Source organism: Pseudophryne corroboree, chromosome 4, assembly GCF_028390025.1.
Source record: "Pseudophryne corroboree isolate aPseCor3 chromosome 4, aPseCor3.hap2, whole genome shotgun sequence".
NCBI lineage: Eukaryota > Metazoa > Chordata > Amphibia > Anura > Myobatrachidae > Pseudophryne > Pseudophryne corroboree.
In genome coordinates, this window is record NC_086447.1 from 209,109,209 (window position 1) to 209,127,837 (window position 18,629).

An 18,629-nucleotide genomic window follows, 5' to 3' on the forward strand; every position below is an offset into this window, starting at 1 on the left:
TTGGATTGTTGCGATATGATGGTTGGTGCCATCGCATTGCTGGATTTGATGTCGAAAGCCCAGTAACTATTTAATACTGGGCTTCTGATATCCGTCCCTACCCTCTGATGCTCACAGCACCACACAGCAACCCGCTCCCCCCACAGAGCACAGCACAGCAGCCCGCTTCCCCCCCCCCACATGGTCTCAGTACTGACCCCTGTGTACCTGCTGCAGTGAAGAACAGCTGCTGCTCCCAGGAGGACACCAGGGAAGGTAATTGACAACACCATAATGGGTTAACTGGTGGTTCATAGCACCAGTGCCTGCAGTCACCACCAAACCACCCCCAGAGGTCCCCGGACTAGCGCCTGCACACTATTGACACTGCCGTCGTCCCCGTGCCCTGTGATCACATTGCAGCTCCGCACTAATTCCCCTCTCCAACCGGTGGCTCCCTCTCGCAGACAAGTGCTCATCATCTGCACCCCACCAGCCGGACCTCACATTAGCCACACCAGTCCTCCACCTTCCCGGCAATTCTGTTGCCTGCCGGCTCTTGACTCCTGGCAGCAGCGGCAACGGCACTGCGAGGACCCAGTTAGGGGCTCAATTGCTGCCTGGTGACGCCTCTGCTGCCAGGACCACTGACAACGGCAGCATGCCAGTTGAACACAAGCGGATCTGGCCGACTCTCGGACATTGGACACACAGCGCACACAGGGGTACGTACTACCATTGTGACCTAGCCCCCTCCTCACCGCACAGCTCACTCCAGCCCCAACCCGCTGTAAACTGAATATTTACGTAATCCAGCCCCCAACTCAGCGGCCCACCTATCTGTGATCGGGGGTCGGCCATACACACAGAATGATGGCCCAATATATCTGTAGATATGCTGTGCTACAGGGCCGATGCGATATGTCTGTGAACGACTTTGTTCATAGACATATCGTTTGTACACACCCGCCGATCAGTAAACGATATATCGGCCGTCCAATTGAATGGTCGATATATCGTCCAGTGTGTACCCAGCATAAGAATATTGCTGCCTAAATGTAGGTATGCATGGCAGCTGAGCAGGGTAAACGCTCCTGTTCATCCATCCTATGTGTCCTCAGCATGACCCCCGCTTCCAGCTTCACTCACAGTGCCGACTATAGCACAATGTGTACGGGGCTATTTTGGGCTTCTGTGGGATCACAGAATCATGTTCAAACCTTTAAAATTTAAACTGTACATAAGATTTGAACATTTGATCCCGGCCATTGCAGAAGCGCTGTAAGCCGTTCTTCGTCTTGCATTCCCCCCTGCACCGTGTACACACTGATTAAATCATTTTGCTGATCCTTCGATATCAGCTGTAAATCGAAGAATCTGCATAATGATTGTCTCCGTGTGTACCCACCTTAACACTTTACACACACAATACAATGTTTGTGTTTCTGCAATTCGGCAATACATACGAAGGGTCAACTTTCACTGATCCAACTATAGTATGATGATACAGAGCATTTGGAATTCGGATAGTGGCTGCGTACCGTACTATTTAAGGTTGACCAGTGACCTTGCATGTGTTGACGGAGATCATAAGCCAGGCATGTCCAAACTGCGGCCCTCCAGCTGTTGTGAAACTACATATCCCAGCATGTCGTGACACAGTTTTGCTGTCCGAGAATGCTAAAGCTGTGTCAGGGCATGCTGGGATGTGTAGTTTCTCAACAGCTGGAGAGCCGCAGTTTGGACATGCCTGTCATAAGCCAACCTGATCTTCCACCTCTACTTCATCAAGTGCAATTTGATTTTCTCGGATGATACCACACACTGGGGGTAATTCCAAGTTGATCGCAGCAGGAAAATTTTTAGCAGTTGGGCAAAACCATGTGCACTGCAGGGGAGGCAGATATAACATGTGCAGAGAGAGTTAGATTTGGGTGTGGTGTGTTCTATCTGCAATCTAATTTGCAGTGTAAAAATAAAGCAGCCAGTATTTACCCTGCACAGAAACAAAATAACCCACCCAAATCTAACTCTCTGCAAATGTTATATCTGCCTCCCCTGCAGTGCACATGGTTTTGCCCAACTGCTAAAAATTTTCCTGCTGCGATCAACTTGGAATTACCCCCACTGTTCAGTTTGAAAGTCTAGGTTAGGGGTGGGCAAAATACGGCCCGCGGGCCGGATTCGGCCCGCAAACCGATCCTGCCCGGCCCACTGCCTCCCACCAGCAAGCAATGACAAGCGGCCCGACCAGCTGAGCTGCTTCTCATTGCTCTGCACTGCAGTACCTCCAAGCTGTCCAGACTCCCCATTGATAACGGCTGTGTTCAGCCGAAAAGGGGGCGGGGATACGTGCCGATGAAGGGGCGGGGCTACACGGGACCTCAGGGGGCGGAGCTACACGGGACAAGAGCCAGACTGCTGCAGATCCATCCTTCCTGCCACTGCCAGCCAGATCAGTAAGTTAATGGGAAAAGTGAGTGAGAGAAAGTGTGTGTGTATGTATGTATGTGTGTGTGTGTGTGTGTGTGTGTGTGTGTGTATGTATGTATATATATATATATATATATATATATATATATATATATATATATATATATATATATATATATATATATATACAAAAAAGAAATATCCGGCACTCTGATAAGTAGAATAACGCCTGGGTGCCCTCCAAAAGATAATGCAGACAAACAGTCCCTTCCCACCTGTGGCTCAGGTGTTTGTGTAGAGGAGGAAACAGGCGGCACTTCAAGGGCTTGTATAACAAACTTGTATTCAAAACATGGTGAAAAAAACAAAGCAAAACAAAGGTACAGGTAAGATACCTGTACCTTTGTTTTGCTTTGTTTTTTTCACCATGTTTTGAATACAAGTTTGTTATACAAGCCCTTGAAGTGCCGCCTGTTTCCTCCTCTACACAAACACCTGAGCCACAGGTGGGAAGGGACTGTTTGTCTATATATATATATATATATGTGTGTATTTGTGTGTGCGGACAGTGGCGTCAGACTGTTTTTAGGTTGGGGGGAGAGATCTTTAGCTCTCGCTGTACCAAACCCTCCTGTGTTCTGTCACCGTGTCACCACCCCGTGTTCTGTCACTTTGTCACACCCCCAGTGTTCTGTCACCGTGTCACCCCCCCGTGTTCTGTCACTGTGTCACCCCCCCGTGTTCTGTCACTGTGTCACCCCCCGTGTTCTGTCACTGTGTCACCCCCCGTGTTCTGTCACTGTGTCACCCCCCCCGTGTTCTGTCACTGTGTCACCCCCCCGTGTTCTGTCACTGTGTCACCCCCCCGTGTTCTGTCACTGTGTCACCCCCCCGTGTTCTGTCACTGTGTCACCCCCCCGTGTTCTGTCACTGTGTCACCCCCCCGTGTTCTGTCACTGTGTCACCCCCCCGTGTTCTGTCACTGTGTCACCCCCCCGTGTTCTGTCACTGTGTCACCCCCCCGTGTTCTGTCACTGTGTCACCCCCCCGTGTTCTGTCACTGTGTCACCCCCCCGTGTTCTGTCACTGTGTCACCCCCCCGTGTTCTGTCACTGTGTCACCCCCCCGTGTTGTGTCACCCCCCCGTGTTCTGTCACTGTGTCACCCCCCCGTGTTCTGTCACTGTGTCACCCCCCCGTGTTCTGTCACTGTGTCACCCCCCCCGTGTTCTGTCACTGTGTCACCCCCCCCGTGTTCTGTCACTGTGTCACCCCCCCCGTGTTCTGTCACTGTGTCACCCCCCCCGTGTTCTGTCACTGTGTCACCCCCCCGTGTTCTGTCACTGTCACCCCCCCGTGTTCTGTCACTGTGTCACCCCCCCGTGTTCTGTCACTGTGTCACCCCCCCCTGTTCTGTCACTGTGTCACCCCCCCCTGTTCTGTCACTGTGTCACCCCCCCCTGTTCTGTCACTGTGTCACCCCCCCGTGTTCTGTCACTGTGTCACCCCCCCGTGCTGTGTCACCCCCCCGTGTTCTGTCACTGTGTCACCCCCCCGTGTTCTGTCACTGTGTCACCCCCCCGTGTTCTGTCACTGTGTCACCCCCCCGTGTTCTGTCACTGTGTCACCCCCCCGTGTTCTGTCACTGTGTCACCCCCCCGTGTTCTGTCACTGTGTCACCCCCCCGTGTTCTGTCACTGTGTCACCCCCCCGTGTTCTGTCACTGTGTCACCCCCCCGTGTTCTGTCACTGTGTCACCCCCCCGTGTTCTGTCACCCCCCCGTGTTCTGTCACCCCCCCGTGTTCTGTCACCCCCCCGTGTTCTGTCACCCCCCCCGTGTTCTGTCACCCCCCCCCCCGTGTTCTGTCACCCCCCCCCCCGTGTTCTGTCACCCCCCCCCCCGTGTTCTGTCACCCCCCCCCCCGTGTTCTGTCACCCCCCCCCCCCGTGTTCTGTCACCCCCCCCCCCCCGTGTTCTGTCACCCCCCCCCCCCGTGTTCTGTCAACCCCCCCCCCCCCGTGTGCTGTCACCCCCCCCGTGTGCTGTCACCCCCCCCCCCCCGTGTGCTGTCACCCCCCCCCCCCCCCGTGTGCTGTCACCCCCCCCCCCCGTGTGCTGTCACCCCCCCCGTGTGCTGTCACCCCCCCCGTGTGCTGTCACCCCCCCCCGTGTGCTGTCACCCCCCCCCCCGTGTGCTGTCACCCCCCCCCCCCGTGTGCTGTCACCCCCCCCCCCCCCGTGTGCTGTCACCCCCCCCCCCCCGTGTGCTGTCACCCCCCCTTGTGCTGTCACCCCCCCCCCCCCGTGTGCTGTCACTGTGTCACCCCCCCGTGTGCTGTCACTGTGTCACCCCCCCCGTGTGCTGTCACTGTGTCACCCCCCCCGTGTGCTGTCACTGTGTCACCCCCCCCGTGTGCTGTCACTGTGTCACCCCCCCCGTGTGCTGTCACTGTGTCACCCCCCCCGTGTGCTGTCACTGTGTCACCCCCCCCGTGTGCTGTCACTGTCACCCCCCCCCCCGTGTGCTGTCACCGTGTCACCCCCCCCCGTGTGCTGTCACCGTGTCACCCCCCCCCCCGTGTGCTGTCACCGTGTCACCCCCACCGTGTGCTGTCACCGTGTCACCCCCCCCCCCGTGTGCTGTCACCGTGTCACCCCCACCGTGTGCTGTCACCGTGTCGCCCAGAGGCGGAGCGCACTCTGTACTATTACACCCCCCCCCCCCGCTCAAGCAGTGTGGTGCCCAAAAAGGGGGTGTGGCTTAATCTAAAAGGGGCATGGCCTGGTGGGTCTTTTCTCTTTCGCTCCGGGGGCATGTCCAGCTTCCCCGAAGATGCTGGCTGCCCCCGGAGACTGGACTGTGTGTGTGCCGACTCTTATCTGTGACCCCTCGTGTTCTGTCACAGTGTCACACTCCCCGTGTCTTATCACTGTGTCACATCTTTCCCCAGGGGCCATAAGACACTGGATAATTTGCTTGCTGCGCAATAATTATCCTAAATAAAATGTCAATGTGTAAAAGGGGACTCTACCTTCCGTACTGTGTAAAAGGGAGCTCTACCTGCTGTAATGTGTGTAAGTGGCGCAATTTGAATAATGGAGACTATTGTGCAACCTAATACGAATCTGTATTATTTTTTGTTCACACTCCTTCCACATGAAGCCACGTCCCTATATTTTTGGCAAGTGGGGGGAGCTGCTATTTTGTGTGTGGCCCTCGGATACTGACAGGAAATGTCAAGTGGCCCCTCAGCTGAAATAATTGCCCACCCCTGGTCTAGGTCTTGTCTAGGCTTGGACAAATCCCTGCAAAAGCAAGGGGCAAGAAAATTCTGCAGAACAATTTACCAGTGCCCACTGGCTATATATCAGCCAGTGGTTCTCCCACAGTATACTAGCCAGGGCTGCTAACACCCACATAGCAGCCAGTGTATCCCTGACACTGACTTTCACCACAGGTAGCTGACATTTTTTCAGAATTATTCTCCATTGTCTATGCACTGTTCTTTGAATGTTGGTCAGCAAAGTGGATAGCATTGCTGCCTTCGGGTTATCTGTTTAGTGTTGCTATGCTCTCCTTGTGTTTGTGGGTTTCCTCTGGTGCTCTGGATTCATCCCAAGCTCCAAAAACATGCTGGAAATGAACATATACCCTCGTGTGTGCTTGTGTGTTAGGGAATCTCCACCAAGCTATAGTCAGGCAGGGACTGGTGTGAGTGACGTTTATTCGCTGTTCAGCGCTATGTAATAGCTGGTGCTTTATCAAATAATATGATAATGCTTACATTTTCTAGGTGCAGGTTGTATAATGTCTGAGCAATGGGTTTTGTATCCATAGGACACTGCGGGTATGGCTGAAGAGAGACAGTGGGCAGTACTGGCCGAGCATCTATCACACCATGTCATGTAAGTGTTGTCTGTTTCTTTTATTCACGCTGATGTGACAGTTTGGGGTGGGATATGTACAATACATTACACATTTGCTTTCTTTAAATCAGGCCACAGTATCTTTTATCATTAATGTACCCCAGGTTCTGATCTCTAGCTGTGCTCCAGTAGCCAATATTTGTTACTGATACACCTACTAATGAGTCAAATCTTATTTTTCTTTAGCAACTTTTGGACGTTTATAATGCTTTTGGTGGTTTTTCTCCTCAGATGCTGTGTAATCTACCCCTCTTCTGCAATTTCAGCTTCCCATCTTACATCATAGACACGTCTAATTCCATTTTGTCACCCAGTAGTTGTCATCGCGTCCCTATAACTAAATGATGTAGACCCTGCCCCTCTTTTTTTCAGGAGACCCACTTTAAATTTGTAGAAACCTTTTTTTTGTAAAGGTTGTTTATTTCTTTAATCATTTTTTACATCATGGAAAACAGCGACAAATGAGAAATGGTAAACGGCGACAAAGTATAACTTAGGCAAGTTTTGCATCAAGATCTTAACCCACGACAAAAGTTTGTGCTAAGATGGTTCCTAGGCTTCTCACTGCTGAGCTGAAAAAAGATCAAAATCACATTTGTACAGGCAATTCAAGTGGATTCACCTTTTTTTTTAGATAATGATTACCTGTGATGACACATGGAACTTCCAGTACGATCCGGAGACAAAAATTCTCCTACCCACCCGTACTAAGATCTGATCAATGTTATCCCAATCCTACTTCTTCCACTAGCGGCCTGCTATTGTGGTTTTTTTTTTTGCACACCTTTCCATTGTGCCCTACATGCAGGGTACATCATACTACTACATAAGCATCAGTCTTCCCATATATGAACTTGGCCCTTGTATGGCTCACCTCCCACAGTGTAACCTCCAAAGTGCACCCAACATGGCTGCCCCATATGGTACACTTGTGGATGGGATGAAAAATACATAGGCCTGATGGTTTTGATGGAACCCTACTCTGAACTGTAGGACTCTGAAATCACCCCCATTTTCTCTGGCTGGGTCCACAGGATTATCCACAGGATAACATTGGGATATTGTCGAGCGACAGCGAAAATGGCACCAACACGGTCACGAGCTTTCTGGCCTCCAGGATGCACTGGGGCCTCCACTATATAGTCCCGCCCACTGACTCAGTCAGATCAGTTTTTTGCTTGGTGCGGCAGGAAGCCGCATGGTCACAGGGCTGCTGAGAAAGCAGCCTCAAGTTTTCATTACTTTTATTTTTATAGACTTACTGTTTTGGTTTTTGAGCGACTTCTCTTAACAGCGTTTTAAACGCATATTAGACAGAGTCGCTCCAACAACTCCCCACCGGGTCGCAACAACGCTTACCTTCGCGGTACAGTGCTGTCTCGACGGGCGTCTGTGTCGGATGTTCTAGCAGGTCCAGCAGACGTTACCAGGCTGTGACGGAGCATGGGGAGACGGTGAGTCTATGGACTTCCTCTTACTAGAGGGGTCAGGACACAGCTACACTGATTTGGTGGAGACTGCAAACAGTGTGTTGATGCGCCGAACATCTCGAGTGTGACAGCGCTACACTCTGGGGATCATAGGCGCCAGGACTAGGTGAGGCCGCGATCCTGGGAGTTTGTCAACAGGGGTTTCTGACGCTCTCCTGGCCGTCCCTCCTCCGAGTTCATGGCCAGTTCCCGCGTGTCTCTCGTTTCATGAACTGAATGACCTCACTTCCGGTCAGACGCTACCACGAGGGTACTCGGTCGCAGCTTAGACGCTGCGATTGTGTACACTGGATATAAACCCGCCCAGACCGAGTCGCAGGCCTTTAGCGTCTGCATGCACATGGAGTCGCTCAGCGTCCGTGTCCGTTGGTGAGCGTCCGTGTCCGTTATCAGTTACCAAAAGCGGCAGTGTACACCAGTAGCGTCTGAATCCACTCGGCGTCTTATGAGCGTCTTTGCTTGGATATGGAAGTGTGGTGAGTCTCCCTGTATCCCGCTCTCTGGAGGCAGGGTATACAGTACTAAAAATTCCTTCTACTTCTTAGTGTGCATTGTTAATTTTTAGTACCTATTGCATATGAGACCTGTATATTACTGTGTTTGTGTTTTCTGCATGTTATGTTGAAAAAAGAACCAGTTAAACAGAAGTACAATTTTCCTACTTATGTATAAGTTATTATGGAGGTTGTATTCTCATATGACAATGTCTAATGCTTTAACATGTGACTGACTGCTAGTATGCGTGCTGACTTTTCTGTGTAATGTCAGTCCTGTTCTGACCCTCAAAGCACGTGCACTGTGGTCAGATTGATTTCACCTCTATATACTGATTATAGGGTGTTTTTCAGTCACAAAATTGTGTAGTCAATATCAGAAAAAATGTCTGTGAGCGGCAAAAGTGATGAGGAGAATTTGTCAAGCACTCCCATAGCCCTAACATGCTTATCTTGTAAGTCAGGGTAATTGATATGAATCAATTGGTCACTTATGAGGGTTTGTGTGCAAACTGTTTCGCTTTTCAGCGAAGTAAAAAACAGGAGTTAGTTCAACCTCCAGTAGAGCCACCATGGAATATGTTCGCAAAGACTCTGTCTTCAATAGCGGACAGGTTAGCTCCAGTAGCACCACCTCAAGGGTTAGGTTACACTATGAACCCATACATGCAGCTCCCTTCCTATGGTTTGGTTCCAGTAGCCTCTACAAGCAACCAAGGGGCAGGTAAGACTAAGACAGATACGTCTGTATGGCAGACTACACAAGAGGATACATCGGATGATGATGCGGAAACAATAGATTCAACTCTGTATGATGATCAGTCGCAGAGCTTTAGTTCAGATGATGTAGCTGAACTCATTAATGCAGTAAAGGCTGTGCTTTCTCTGGAAGAACCAGCCAAGACAGCGTTAAAAGCAAAAGCACCTGTATTCAAACGAACAAAGTCAGTGAAAGCTGAATTTCCAGCGTCAGAGGAGTTGACGGGAATGATGGATGAGTCTTGGGCAGCGCCCGGTAAAAAGTATAAGATTCCTAGGAGATGGGATTCTTATTATCCATCTCCTACTGGAGATTGTTCGAAGAGAGAAGTTCCTCCAAAAGTAGATGCACATGTTCTGCGACTCGTGCATAAATCTGCTTTGCCACTGTCATCTACCTCTTTGAATGATGTCACAGACAGGAGGATAGAGAGCCTATTGAAAAATATTTTTTCTCTTGTGGGTGCAGTGGTAAGACCTGCTATGGCTTCGGCCTGGGTAGCAAAGGCAATGGGCGAATGGATAGAGGAACTAGAGAATGACATCCCCTCTCCTACTAGGGAGCAAGAGGATCGTCTTTGCCGTTTAAGACACTCTGCCCAGTATTTAGAAGAAGCAGCCATTGATGTAGGCACTGTTGCTTCTAAAGCGTCAGCCCTGGCAGTAGTCGCTCGCAGAGCAGTCTGGCTACGGACCTGGAAGGCAGATGCGGAGTCCAAGAAGGAATTGGAAGCATTGCCTTTCGTGGGTAATATGTTATTTGGAAAACCTTTATCGGATATCCTAGAGTCAGAGGCTGAATCGAAGAAGGTCAGATTTCCGGCTACCTATAACCCTAAGTCCAAGGGTTTAAAATTTCGCTCATTTCGCTGGCAAAGCAAAGCGAAAGGTAAAGAGGAGCCTAAACAACCCCAGTTTAAATCCAGGGGTAGGAAGCAGTGGGCTAGTAAAAAGCCAGCTTCCAAACTTGAACAGAAACCCTCAGCCTGAAGAGACGGGCCTCCGCCTGGAGGATTCCAGGGTTGGGGGCCGACTCCTGCAATTTGCACACATATGGCAACAGTCAACAGCAGATGCCTGGGTGCAGAAGGTAGTATCTCAGGGGTATGGGTTCCCATTCAGGAGGCAGCCTCCTCAAAGATTTTTTTGCACCAGCCCGTCTTGTATAGAGTCGAAGGCCAATGCCCTGCAAGAAGCAGTCCAAAAATTACTGCAGTCAGGTGTGATTGTCCCAGTACCTCCATCACAAAAGGGACAGGGGTATTACTCCAATCTGTTTCTAATCCAGAAACCAAATGGGTCATATCGACCAATTCTAAATCTGAAGATGTTGAACAACTACATATGGATCCCGAAGTTCCACGTGGAGACGTTACGCTCCATAATGTTGGCTATGGAACCGGGAGACTATATGGTATCTCTAGATGTACGGGATGCTTACCTACATGTGCCTATAGCACTATCACATCAGTTTTACCTCAGGTTTGCCATCCTCAAGGAACACTTCCAGTTCCAAGCTCTGCCCTTCGGGCTAGCTACAGCACCCAGGGTGTTTACCAAGATCATGGTGGTTATGGCAGCTTGTCTGCGCAAACAAGGTATAAGAATATTCCCATACCTAGACGACCTATTAATCTTAGCACAGTCGCAAGATTTACTGTTGATCCATCTCCAACAAACGATAGTTTGTTTACAGAGACACGGGTGGCTCATAAATTGGGAGAAGTCGTCCCTGAATCCGTCACAGCGGATGGTTCATTTGGGAGCCATATTGGATTCAGACCTACAGAGAGTTCTCTTACCAGAGAAGAAAATAGTCAAGGTGCAGGTCATGGCTCAGGACGCGTTGCAAGCCCAGACAATGTCAGTCCATGCAGCAATGCGACTGTTGGGTCTAATGGTATCAACGTTCGACATGGTGGAATATGCGCAATTCCACTCCAGACCGTTGCAGCATCTCATTTTGACCAAATGGAACGGAAATCATCAAACAATAAAGAAGCAGATGATAAAGATTCCAGTAAATGTAAAAAGGTCTCTAGCATGGTGGCTACAGACAGACCATTTAAACAAGGGGGGACCCTTTTGGATAAAAGAGTGGCAAGTCCTGACGACAGATGCCAGCCTACAAGGCTGGGGGGCGGTACTCGGAAGCCTATGGTTCCAGGGAAAATGGACCGCAAGGGAAAGAGGATGAACTCACAGCAAGAGTCTGATGGAGGAAGTAACTCCCATTCTAAAATGGGCGGAACTCCATCTCCCAGCATTGTCAGCAGTATTTGTCCCGGGTGTACTAAATTGGGAAGCGGATTTTCTCAGTCGGCACACCATTCAGGAAATCGAATGGGCACTACACCCAGAAGTGTTTCAGACACTGGTGAACAGATGGGGTCTACCGGAGATAGACCTTATGGCGTCTCATCTAAACAACAAAGTTCCGAGGTACGGATCAAGGACAAGGGACCCAGGAGCGATCCTGGTAGACGCACTGTCAGTAGAATGGAGGTTTCGGCTGGCCTATCTGTTCCCTCCAATATCTCTGTTACCCAGAGTAGTGAGAAAGATAAAACAGGCAAAAGGAGCAATCATTCTAATAGCTCCAGCTTGGCCAAGAAGGCATTGGTACACAGATCTGTTGAGAATGTCCGTGGAAGCACCGATACTGCTCCCTCAACGTCCAGATCTGTTAATGCAGGGTCCTTGTTGTCACAGTCATCTGGATCGCCTGTCTTTGACGGCGTGGCTGTTGAAACCTCTATCTTAGAGGCTAAAGGATTTTCAAAGCAGGTAATCCAAACCATGCTTAGAGCAAGAAAGCCTTCTTCGGCCCGTGTATATCATAGAATATGGCAAGCCTATATTCATTGGTGTTCTGGAAAAAATTACAATCCGAGATCTTTTAAAGTAGCTAGAATTTTGGATTTCCTGCAGGCAGGATTGGATAAAGGGTTGAAGGTTGCTTCCTTGAGGGTGCAAGTCTCAGCGTTGACTATGGTTTCAGCAGAAGATTGCTGACCTACAGGATGTACGTACATTTTTCGTAGGAGTAGTACATATTCAACCTCCATTTGTTCCTCCTGTAGCTCCCTGGGATTTGAATTTAGTTCTTAAATTTCTCCAGGGTCCTTTGTTTGAACCACTTGAGAGAGCGGATCTTAAGTGGTTAACGGTTAAAGTTCTTTTTTTACTGGCAATGGCGTCAGCCAGAAGAGTGTCAGATTTAGGAGCATTATCATGTAAGTCTCCTTTCCTAAGTTTTTTTCCAGACAGAGCAGTTCTCAGAACGAGATCTAGTTATCTTCCAAAGGTGGTGTCAAAGTTTCACCTGAATTAAGAGATTGTAGTCCCAGCTTTTCAGGTATCGGGACTATCTGCGGGAGAAGCGTCACTGGACGTGGTCCGGGCTTTTAAAAATCTACATAGATCGTACTAGTGCCATCAGGAAAACAGATTCCCTCTTCATCCTCTACGGATTCCATAGGAGAGGTTGGCCTGCTAGTAAACAGACGCTGGCGAGATGGCTCCGAATGGTAATATCAGAAGCTTATTCTCATGCAGGTCTCCCTATTCCGGCTAATGTCTCTGCACACTCTACACGTAAGGTAGGTCCTTCTTGGGCAGCACAACAGGGTGCATCAGCAGAACAGATATGTAGGGCAGCCACATGGTCTTCCATAAACACATTCATCAGACATTATGCCTTGGATACTTTTGCCTCTCATGACGCAGACTTCGGGCGAAAGGTCCTCCTGTGCAATCAGGAGCGTCCCCACCACTAAAATGGCTTTGGGAATCCCAATGTTATCCTGTGGATAATCCTGTGGACCCAGCCAGAGAAATAAACGTTATGGTAAGAACTTACCGTTGATAACGTGATTTCTCTTATGTCCACAGGTATCCACAGGGATCCCACCCTCACGCATCTGATTTGAGGATCTAGACCAGTGATTTTCAACCTTTTTTTACTCGCGGCACACCAAACAATATTTTAAAATTGCCAAGGCACACCATCAGTTCCCCACAGAAAAAAACTAAACACACACATTGGCCCTCACAATTAAAAAAAAGAATTAAAAAAAAAAAAAAAAATCCACACACACATTGGCCTACACAGAAAAAACAATCACATTGCTCCCCACATAAATTATGTTGCCCTACATAAATCCTATTGCTCCACAAATAAATCAATCACATTGCTCCCCACATGAATTATTCACATTGTCCCCCCCCCTAAATCCTTATTCTCCCCACGTAAATTCTATTGAAATCCTATTGTTCCCCACATGAGAAATAAAATAAGAAATATTATCAGCTGTCCTCCTCTCTGTTCCTCAGTGGCGGGGGTTGTTCATAGTGGAGTGCTGCGAATACTGAGCAGCGGGCGGTCGGGCAGGTGTGGATGTGGGTGGGCAAGGAAAGCTGTGTATGAAGGTGGGAAATGGAAGATGTGTATGCAGGCGGTTGGGCTGGCTGGATGAGACGTGGCGGCCGTGACCTATGATATCACACCGTTTTCAAGGCATAGGTCACGGCCAGAGCATGACTGATCCTCTAAGAAGAGCCCGGGCCAACAGGTGCAGGAAGCTGCTCTGGCTCCGCGGCACACCTTGCAACTGGTCGCGGCACACTAGTGTGCCAAGGCACACTGGTTGAAAAAGCCTGATCTAGACAAAAACCTCTTCCTTCTTGTATGGAAGGGTGTGCATGTGTGTTCTTATCGCCTGTACAGGTCTCTACCTAATGTTCCTGCCTAACATCGCTGTGGAAAGAACTGATCTGACTGAGTCAGTGGGCGGGACTATATAGTGGAGGCCCCAATGCGTCCTGGGAGGCCAGAAAGCTCGTGACCGTGTTGGTGCCATTTTCGCGGTCGCTCGACAATATCCCAATGCTGCCGCACCTGGTACCTTGTGAGGGTGGAATACACAACCCTTGGAAGTTATTACCCAAAATGCCTACACCAATCCTACATTATGCTTTCTGTGTGCTTAAGATTTTCTTTTATGTCTGTGCTGCTTATCTATTGCTGTATTACTTAAATCCGCTGTATCATGTGGATTGTTTCTGATATCTGTAAAGCGCCTTGAGTCCTGTTGGAGAAAGAGCGCTATATAAATAAAATTATTATTATTATTATTATTATTATTATTATTATTATTATTAGGATGGCCACAGTTCATCCTACAGTATCTTGGAAGAGGATGAATTCACTGCTCTTCTATTGCATCTACGGGGGTTGATTCATTTAGCCAGGGGGCTTATTGTGTGGCTGTAGGTCCGGGTTAACGACCAAAGCTATACAGTTATTAGCCAAATTTCTCTAACGTCCTAGTGGATGCTGGGGACTCCGTAAGGACCATGGGGAATAGACGGGCTCCGCAGGAGAGAAAGCACTTTAAGAAAGAATTTGGATACTGGTGTGCTCTGGCTCCTCCCTCTATGTCCCTCCTCCAGACCTCAGCTAGAATCTGTGCCCGGACGAGCTGGGTGCAACTTAGTGAGCTCTCCTGAGCTTGCTAAAAAGAAAGTATTTTGTTGGGTTTTTTTATTTTCAGAGAGATCTGCTGGCAACAGACAGAGGGGAGAGAAGCAGCCCTACTCACTGAAGATAGGTCCTGCTTCTTAGGCTACTGGACACCATTAGCTCCAGAGGGATCGTACACAGGATCGCACCCTTGGTCGTCCGATCCCGGAGCCGCGCCGCCGTCCCCCTCGCAGAGCCGGAAGACAGAAGCCAGTGACAGAAGCAAGAAGACTTCGAAATCGGCGGTAGAAGACTCCAGTCTTCATATGAGATAGCGCACAGCACTGCAGCTGTGCGCCATTGCTCCCACACTAAACCCACATACTCCGTTCACTGTAGGGTGCAGGGCGCAGGGGGGGGGGGCGCCCTGGGCAGCAATTAGAGACCTCTTGGCAAAAGTGGGCATATATACAGTTGGTCACTGTATATATGCATGGGCCCCCGCCATATTTTTACACAAAAACGCGGGACAGAAGCCTGCCACTGAGGGGGCGGGGCTTCTTCCTCAGCACTCACCAGCGCCATTTTCTCTCCACAGCTCCGCTGAGAGGAAGCTCCCCAGGCTCTCTCCTGCAGAATCACGGTAGAAGAGGGTGAAAAAGAGAGGGGGGGGCACATAAATTTGGCGCAAAAACAGTATATACAGCAGCTACTGGGTTAACACTAAGTTACTGTGTGATTCCTGGGACATATAGTGCTGGGGTGTGTGCTGGCATACTCTCTCACTGTCTCTCCAAAGGGCCTTGTGGGGGAACTGTCTTCAAATAGAGCATCCCCTGTGTGTGTGGTGTGTGGGTACGCTTGTGTCGACATGTCTGAGGTAAAAGGCTCCCCTAAGGAGGAGATGGAGCAAATATGTGTGTGAGGGTGTCTCCGTCGACAACGCCGACACCTGTTTGGATATGTGTAATTAAGTGCTAAGGTGAATTTATTGCACAAAAGATTAGAGAACAGACAGGAAATCTACCCATGTCTGTCCCTATGTCGCAGAGACCTTCAGAGTCTCTCAATGCTCACTATCCAAAATAATAAACACGGATATCGACACGGAGGTTGACTCCAGTGTCGACTACGATAATGCAAAGTTACAGCCAAAATGGCAGAAAAGTATTCAATATATGATTATTGTAATAAAAGATGATTTGCATATCACTGATGACTCATCTGTCCCTGACACAAGGGTACACATGTTTAAGGGTAAGAAAGCTGAGGTAAATTTCCCTCCTCTCATGATGAAAAAGAGCGGGAATCTCCAGACAAGAGACTGCAGTTTCCCACAAAGAATTCTCAGGCAGTATCCTTTCCCCACTAGGACCAGGATAGGATGGGAATCTTCCCCTAGGGTGTCATGTTTGCCCAAAAGGTAGCCCTGACGTAACAGCTATTCTCAGGGATCCTGCAGATAGCGTGCACATTCTGGTACACTACTCAGACCGGCGATTGTGTCGGCATGGGTTTATAGCGCTGTGGCAGCGTGGACAGGTACCTTATCAGCAGAGATTGAGACCCTAGTATGTAGATATATATATTAAAGATGCTGTCTTAAGAGAGAGATATATATATATATATATATATATATAAAATATATATATAAAATATATATATATATATAATAAAACATGCCCAAAGAGACATGAGTATACTGGGTCCTAGAGTCAAAGCTATGTCGATTTCTGCTTGACGTGTCCTGTAGAATATGCAATGGACAGATGATGCCGACTTAAGAGGCATATGGAAGGCTGAGGATTGTGTGGAGAAGGGTTCTCGGACCTGGTCTCCACAGCTATAGCTGGTAATTCTGGTATTTTGCCTTATATTTCTGCACAGCCTAGGAAAGCACGACATTATCAAATGCAGCCTTTCGAACAAAGAAACAAAGTCCGAGGTGCGTCCTTTTTTGCCAGAGGCGGGGGCAGAGGAAAGAAGCTGCACAACACAGCTAGTTCCCAGGAACAGAAGTCCTCCCCGGCCTCTACAAAAATCCACCGCATGTCGCTGGGGCTCCATAGGCGGAGCTAGGCCCGGTGGGGGCACGCCTTCGTAAGTTCAGCCACAAGTGGGTTCACTCCCTGTTAGATCCCTGGGCAACAGATATTGTGTCTCAGGGATACAAGCTGGACTTTGAGAAGATGCCCCCTCACCGACGGCCCTGCCGCCTTCCCCCCACGAGAGGGAAACAGTGGTAACTGCAATTCACAAATTGTATCTTCAACAGGTGGTGGTCAAGGTTCCCCTCCTTCAACAAGGAGGGGGTTATTGTTCGACCATGTGGTAGTCCCGAAACCGGACGGTTCGGTCAGACCCATATTGAATTTAAAATCCCTGAACATATTCCTGGAAAGGTTCAAGTTCAAGATGGAATCGCTAAGAGCGGTCATTGCAAGCCTGAAAGGGGGAGATTTTATGTTGACTCGGGACATAAAGGATGCATACCTTCATGTCCCCATTTATCCACCTCATCAGGCGTACCTCAGAATTGCGGTACGGGATTGTCATTACCAGTTTCAGACGTTGCCGTTTGGTCTTCACGTACTTGGACGATCTCCTCATAAAAGCGAGATCAAGAGAGCAGTGGCTGAACAGCGTATCACTTTCTCTGGAAGTGTGACGGCAACACGGCTGGATTCTATATATTCCAAAGTCGCAGTTGGTTCCTACAGCTCATCTGCCTCTCCTAGGCATGATCCTAGACACAGACCAGAAAAGGGTTTATCTCCCGATAGAGAGAGCTCAGGAGCTCGTGACACTGGTCAGGAATCTATTAAAACCAAAACAGGTGTCAGTGCATTACTGCACTCGAGTCCTGGGAAGGATGGTGGCATCATACGAGGCCATTCCCTTCGGCAGGTTCCATGCGAGGACCTTCCAATGGGACTTACTGGACAAGTGGTCCGGATCACATCTTCAGATGCATTAGTTAATCACCCTATCCCCCAGGGCCAGGGTGTCTCTCCTGTGGTGGCTGCAGAGTGCTCACCTTCTCGAAGGTCGCAAATTCGGCATTCAGGACTGGGTCCTGGTGACCACGGATGCAAGCCTCCGAGGGTGGGGGGGGAAGTCACATAGGGCAGAAATTTCCAAGGGCTTTGGTCAAGTCAGGAGACTTGCCTTCACATCAACATCCTGGAACTAAGGCCCATATACAACGCCCTACGTCAAGCGGAGTCCCTGCTTCGCGACCAACCGGTTCTGATTCAGTCAGACAATATCACAGCAGTGGCTCATGTAAACCGCCAAGGCGGCACAAGGAGCAGGGTGGCGATGGTAGAAGCCACCAGAATTCTTCGCTGGGCGGAGAATCACGTAAGAGCACTGTCAGCAGTGTTCATTCCGGGAGTGGACAACTGGGAAGCAGACTTCCTCAGCAGGCACGACCTCCACCGGGGAGAGTGGGGACTTCATCAAGAAGTCTTCACGCAGATTGCAAGGCGGTGGGAACTGCCACAGGTGGACGTGATGGCATCCCGCCTCAACAAAAAGCTACAGAGATATTGCGCCAGGTCAAGAGACCCTCAGGCGATAGCTGTAGACGCACTAGTGACACCGTGGGTGTTCCAGTCGATTTATGTATTTCCTCCTCTTCCTCTCATACCAAAGGTGCTGAGAATCATAAGAAAAAGAAGAGTGAGAACAATACTCATTGTTCCGGATTGGCCAAGAAGGACTTGGTATCCGGATCTGCAAGAAATGCTCACAGAGGACCCATGGCCTCTGCCTCTAAGACAGGATTTGTTGCAACAGGGGCCCTGTCTGTTCCAAGACTTACCGCGGCTGCGTTTGACGGCATGGCGGTTGAACGCCGGTTCCTAGCAGAAAAAGGCATTCCGGATGAGGTTATTCCTACGCTGATAAAGGCTAGGAAGGACGTGACGGCTAAACATTATCACCGTATATGGCGAAAATATGTTGCTTGGTGTGAGGCCAGGAATGCCCCTACGGAGGAATTCCACCTAGGCCGTTCCTTCACTTCCTACAGTCGGGAGTGACTTTGGACCTGAAATTGGGTTCCATTAAGGTCCAGA

General features: G+C 49.5%; 1 protein-coding gene across 1 annotated transcript in view; it reads left to right on the forward strand.

Annotated features, from left to right (window-relative positions):
* The window catches only part of WDFY1 (WD repeat and FYVE domain containing 1), a 108,655-nt gene that overhangs the window by 10,630 nt on the left and 79,396 nt on the right, over nt 1-18,629 (forward strand). The window contains exon 2 of the mRNA XM_063915896.1: nt 6,252-6,319. Within this exon, the coding sequence (XP_063771966.1) occupies nt 6,252-6,319 (68 nt within the window). The remainder of the gene's footprint in view (nt 1-6,251; nt 6,320-18,629) is intronic.